Source organism: Artemia franciscana, chromosome 8 (assembly GCF_032884065.1).
Source record: "Artemia franciscana chromosome 8, ASM3288406v1, whole genome shotgun sequence".
Lineage (NCBI taxonomy): Eukaryota > Metazoa > Arthropoda > Branchiopoda > Anostraca > Artemiidae > Artemia > Artemia franciscana.
The window spans coordinates 13,953,213-13,959,988 of record NC_088870.1 but is presented as its reverse complement, the minus strand read 5'-3'; the positions used below and the strand labels follow the sequence as shown (position 1 = coordinate 13,959,988).

At 35.0% G+C, this 6,776-nt stretch overlaps 1 protein-coding gene across 1 annotated transcript; it reads right to left on the bottom strand.

Annotated features, from left to right (window-relative positions):
- Positions 1-384: 384 nt before the first annotated feature.
- On the bottom strand, positions 385-1,194 carry LOC136030622 (uncharacterized). Its single transcript, XM_065709689.1, has one exon. It carries the CDS (start codon positions 1,192-1,194, stop codon positions 385-387), a length of 810 nt encoding a protein of 269 aa, XP_065565761.1.
- Positions 1,195-6,776: the final 5,582 nt, after the last annotated feature.

The window sequence follows — 6,776 nt, the reverse complement described above, 5'->3', positions numbered from 1 at the left end:
GGTTTTTTTGTGTATTGCATGGATTTTCCGACATTTAAATCTTGTTGATATTTTCCTTTACTTGTTTTTTGGCTCTTGGGAATATCAGCTAATACGCTTAATAGTTTTTCATATCGATTAAGGTCGAGCACTCCATTGCATGTTATGTACCCGTTTAGTTCAGGAAGTATTGACTTATATTTCCTGTAGACAAGGGGTAATACAGAAACACTAAAATAGGATAGCTTTGGAATGAAATCGTTTCCAACCAAAAACGTCAAGACCATCCAATCATCAATAATATTTTGTAAGCTATAAGGAAATGTGATTTTTTCTTTCACCTCCTCAAACTCCATATCAATTAGCTCTCTATATACTTTTAAGTCAACGAATATAAACTTTCTTTTAATGCGACCATTTACACGTTGTACATCTTCTCTCAAAACAGAAACACACCTCCTCAAACTCCATATCAATTAGCTCTCTATATACTACTTTTAAGTCAACGAATATAAACTTTCTTTTAATGCGACCATTTACACGTTGTACATCTTCTCTCAAAACAGAAACACAAGGAAGATGGGTACAAAGACCAAGAATAATCAAGTCGGCATCTGAGCCATAGATACAATGTCTAAGAGATGGAGCCTGTGATAGTTGTTCTCTCATGTATCCAATAATTTTATGCTCTCCTTCTCCGGGTACTCTTGGTCCAGAAATTATAACATTGCACTTTTTCCAGGATGAGTTAGAGTTTATTCTTGAACTGATAGCCAAGTGGAGCTCCTTTAACAGTTTTTCCATGAACTCAGTTCCTGGTGTGATTGCATTTCGGTTAAATTCACTTTTAGCTTCTAGATTACTTTCTTCACTTTCCTCTCTTTTCTTATGCGTTTTTGAAACCGCAAGGGCCCTTAAAGCCCTTTGTCCCCTTAGCTTTGCCATTGGAGCAACGCCGTCAATAGATATAAAGATTAAATTTTTGGGACGGACAACTCGAATTAGTTCGTCAATGCAACGCAGGACATGATTAATAATTTTGTCTTCAACATCTTTTTTATCAGTATCTTTCCTGTGTTTTCGACTGCAGTTGTGGATAATACAGTTTGTATCCAAATACAGATTATCTATCTTTGGTGGATCAGTTTCAACAATTTCCCTATTTAAAATGGGGTGTCTTTGTGAAAGCCACTTGAGAAACTTTAATACTCCCATACTTTGAAATTTTTAACTTTTAGTTCTAAAAATTCTGCTAATCAAGTTCACTAGATTTTGAGCAGAGATTTTTCATAAATAGAAATTAATTACAAAATGGACTCTGCTAATAGGTTAAAAAAACTAAACAGTTATACGGTGAGAATTTTATGCATTTTCCGGAATTTATTCTTTAACCAAGCTACTTAGCAAAGTCAAAGTTTAGTTTTTCCAATTTGGCTTCCATTGTAAAGCAAATACTTTAAGTTTTTGCAGATGACAAATTTTCACTTGCTCCCAAAAGTGTAATAGGACTTTAGTTTGTCCTTTTCTGACACCAAACGAGTTACAAATAGTCAATTTCTTGAGTACATGATATGTAAATACCAATCAACTGAAAAACTTAACCTCAATTCCAAGGCTTTAGGTAAGGTCAAAACAATTCTTTGTTGAAACTTCGAGTTTTTTCTGGGATGCAGTGGTAGCTAGCAACTTAGTAAGAGACGATCACATCCCATGGTAAACAACACAATAACTCATAACTCTTTACCATAGTGTCAGATTGAAACAGAAAGTACACTTTTGGAACCGCCTTGTCCAAAAATCCCATATAGAAAACTGACAGTTTCTTGGCTTGAACAACAAAGAAAATATCCTGGCTTGAAAATCAAGAAAAGTGGGTTAAACTGCGATATTCTGCTACGATGGTTTTTTTTCTGTTTTCTCCTCCGCAGCTAGATGTACACTGTAAAACCATTGAAAATTTTTTAATAGCTCGTTTTAAATAAATCGCTACATCTAGCGAATTTTGTAATAAACGAAAAAATTTTAACTAGAATCGATTTTTACAAAACGAAACTACATTTTCATGTACAAGCTTTATGTATGAATTTATAATCGTAGGCTGTGATAATGTATAACGTAATAAATGAATGCAATATTCGGTAAAATTCTAGTTTAGTGACTTCTAGCTATCTCAGAAAAGGGCTAAATTAGGAAAATGAAACTTTCAGGTAACACTTTTTGGGTCTACATGCTAAAGCATGTCCCGGGAAGGTATTTTAAATTACCCACCTCCACTCTTTCTCCCTCTAGAGGTTCTTGAAATTTGCCTACATGTCAGGTCTATTACTTATTGAAATTTTGACAAAACAACATTTTACCTTAATTTTCAGTTACTAGCAGAATCGAAATCCAGGTTGCAGCGGTAGGTAGCAACATAGTAACCCGGGTTGCAAAGGTAGCTAGTAGCCTGATAAGAGACGATCATTTCCACGCGGCATTCGACCTATAAATTAACCCTCACAGTAGAACAGCAAAACAGGTTTTCGGTTGTTTTTTTTCCAACATTTTAAGTCCATTTTATAGAAGTGACTGCAGAAAGATAATTTTTCAGGACCAAAAAGCCACGAGAGTATCTTTTTCAATCTTGATTTACATAAGGGATTTTTCTTAGAACATAGAAGAACAAGAGCCTGAATTGTCTTGTTCACAATTGCCCCACTAAGGGGCAGCCAATTAAACCATGAAACCTAGCCCATTAAAACTTGGTAAAAAACTTTTTTGCATGATGACGAATGTATAGCGTAGGTACCGATCTCCTGATTTTCTGCCTTGGGCCAAAAGTATATTTCAGAATTGGGAGTAAATTATTTAAAGATTATTCCTCTAGTCCGTAGTAAAAGAAATTTAAAGATGTGTTAAAATACACTGTCCAGTGAGGAAGAACCGTCGTTTTAAGCTGATTCAAGAATTCTAATCATTATGCACAATATTTTTAATGATTGAAGTTCATTGCAAAATTGCATGAGGATGCCGAAAAATAGCCCTGTACCATTGAAATCATCGTAGCTGAAAGCCCCATTAAGGAAAATTACTGTACACCATCTTGAGCAGCAAGTTTCAAGCAACAAATATGATTTGTTGTTTTGTTTTTCATGTCGCCGCCTATGGGGCGCTGAAACAGTATAGCAAGATGTTTAAAGCTTCATTGGAGAGGATATGGTTATATTTAGGTGCTTTTGGGAGTAGCAAACAAAATAGATAAAACACAATTTTTGACAAAAATTTAAAAAAGAAGTTTATATAAAGCAACGTGAATCAGATGAATTTGAATTCAAATTACTGCACATCTGAATTCTATGATCAGCTAAGAACATTTTGGAAGAGGGCTCTTTTGAAAAGACATGAGAATATTTCAGACACAAGGAAATGTGAAGCAAAAGCTGAAACAGGATTGTTTGCAGAAAATTACATAAAATGGCTATGGTCAAAATAAGTCTAACACAGGAAAAATCATATCATTGGTTTTGACCTCAGTGGATATGTCCAGATTTTGACAAAAGCAAAAAGCAATTCTTTTCTTGATGTATAATAAAATGGTTAATATGGACTGGTACAAGCTTCCTAGCTATCACAGGCCTAATCGTCAGAAGACACAAAATTTAAAACCTTTCGCAAGTATCAGAAATAGTTTTAAAAATAGAATTTATTTTCCTGCAGAGAAACATGCAGATAAGCTGCATGTTTCTTCATTACAATAAAGTATGAACTCAGGCCTATCTATATATATAAAAATAAGTTGTCTGTGGGTTATGTCTGTCGAGTGACGTCATGTCGTCATGAAGTTAGTTGTCGTCATGTTCGTTATGACGATGACGTCATTAAAGGTATTTAAGAAGATCGTTCAAAGAAAAATTTTTAATTGTAAGAAGATCGTAGATGGAAAAATGTTTAATTGTAAAATGACTGAAGAACCTACAATGGCAACAGCCCAGGAAGCTGCTCAAAGAGTATATGCCAAAAAACTTGCGGCTGATAGATAAAGTAAGAAAAGAAAGCGTGCCAAGGAATCACAAGAACAGCAAGAAAACAGGCTTGCGGCTGATAGAGAAAGCAAGAAAAGAAAGCATGCCGAGGAATCACAACATATATATATATATATATATATATATATATATATATATATATATATATATATATATATATATATATATATATATATATATATATATATATATATATATATATATATATATATATATATATATATATATATATATATATATATATATATATATATATCTATATATATATAAAAAATAAGTTGTTTGTCTGTCTGTCGACTGACGTCATGTTTGTGTGTCGACTGACGTCATGTTTGTCGACTGACGTCATTATAAGGATTGAGCTGTATGTCGTCATGAAGTTATTTGTCGTCTGACGTCATGTTTGTCGACTAACAAAACTACAGACCGGGACACCGGGACACAATAGCTGAGTTGGTAAAGCGTTATGTTTCAGGTTCTAGGTCCGAGAGGCTCCAGGTTTGAACTTTGGCTTTAGCATTAATACAAAAGAAGAAAAAAACTAAAAAAGGTAAAAACTACAAAAAAACTAAAAAGAAAATATATATATATATTTATATATATCATCTTTTCCACAAAAATAATAATTTAGTGCTTCTGCTTAAAAACAGCAATCGAATTGATGCCTCCTGATACGCAACTATCAACAAAGTGGCAATCGTTGTGGTCGGTGATCAGTTCTTACCTCGAGATAATATTCTTTATAGGCGAACCAATCAGTTGACAAGAATTGCTTAAACTCATCGATGCTACGATGCCCTACAATATCCTGACGAATATAAATGACGCCCGGGACACTCAAATAGAAATCACAGACTGGGACACCGGGACACAAATGACGACGGGGACACAGGGAATATAAATGACGACCCGGACACAGGGACACAACTACAACGGGGACGCCGGGGGGCACAGGGGGATATATAAATGACGACGGCAACAAAGGAAATGGTCGATTAGCAATCACCATCAACAAAGCTCAAGGGCAATCAATAGAATCATGAGGTATATTTCTGAATACGGATTGTTTTCCCATGGACCATTACGCGTTGCATGTTCAAGAGTCGGTAAACCTGACAATCTATTTATATGCACAGACGATGGGACAGCAAAGAATGTTGTATATTCGCAAGTTTTACGTAGTTAAAAACTATGTATTTCATAGTGAAGCTGAAAAATAAAGAAGAAAAAGAAAACTGAAAAAAGAAAAAATGTAAAAAACTAAAAAATACTAAAAAGAAAAAACACTCAAAGAGAAATTACAGACCGGGACACAAATGACGACCGGGACAGAGGGAATATAAATAACGACCGGGACACTCAAGGAGAAATTACAGACTGGGATACCGGAACACAAATGACGACCGGGACACAGGCAATATAAATGACGACCAGGACACAGGTATTTAAGAATATCGTTCAAAGACAAATTTTTAATTGTAAGAAGACCGTTGAAAGAGAAATTTTCTAATTGTAAAATGACTGAAGAGCCTACAATGGCAACACCCGAGGAAGCTGCTCAAAACGAATGTATTCACGCCGAAGTAGCTGAGTTGGTAAAGCGTTATGTTTCAGGCTCTAGGTCCGAGAGGCTCCAGGTTTGAACCTTGGCTTTAGCATTAATACAAAAGAAGAAAAAAACTAAAAAAGGTAAAAACTACAAAAAAACTAAAAAGAAAATATATATATATATTTATATATATCATCTTTTCCACAAAAATAATAATTTAGTGCTTCTGCTTAAAAACAGCAATCGAATTGATGCCTCCTGATACGCAACTATCAAAAAAGTGGCAATCGTTGTGGTCGGTGATCAGTTCTTACATCGAGATAATATTCTTTATAGGCGAAACAATCAGTTTACAAGAATTGCTTAAACTCATCGATGCTACGATGCCCTACAATATCCTGACGAATATAAATGACGCCAGGGACTCTCAAATAGAAATCACAGACTGGGACACCGCGACACAAATGACGACGGGGACACAGGGAATATAAATGACGACCCGTACACAGGGACACAACTACAACGGGGACGCCAGGGGGCACAGGTGGATATATAAATGACGACGGCAACAAAGGAAATGGTCGATTAGCAATCACCATCAACAAAGCTCAAGGGCAATCAATAGAATCATGAGGTAAAGATCTGAATACGGATTGTTTTCCCATGGACCATTATGCGTTGCATGTTTATATTATTATATTATATTATACTAGCTGTTGGGGTGGCGCTTCGCACCACCCCAACACCTAGTTGGTGGGGGCGCTTCGCGCCCCCCCAAGCCCCCCCGCGCGCGTAAGTCGTTACGCGCCATATTAGTTACGCGCCATTGTAGTTGTGTCCCTATGTCCCACCTGTGAATATAGATAGATAGATATACATATATATATATATATATATATATATATATATATATATATATATATATATATATATATATATATATATATATATATATATATATATATATATATATATATATATATATATATATATATATATATATGTTTTTAACTACGTAAAACTTGCGAATATACAACATTCTTTGCTGTCCCATTGTCTGTGCATATAAATAGATTGTCAGGTTTACCGACTCTTGAACATGCAACATATAATGGTCCATGGGAAAACAATCCGTATTCAGATCTATACCTCATGATTCTAATGATTGCCCTTGAGCTTTGTTGATGGTGATTGCTAATCGACCATTCCCTAAGTCGCCATCGTCA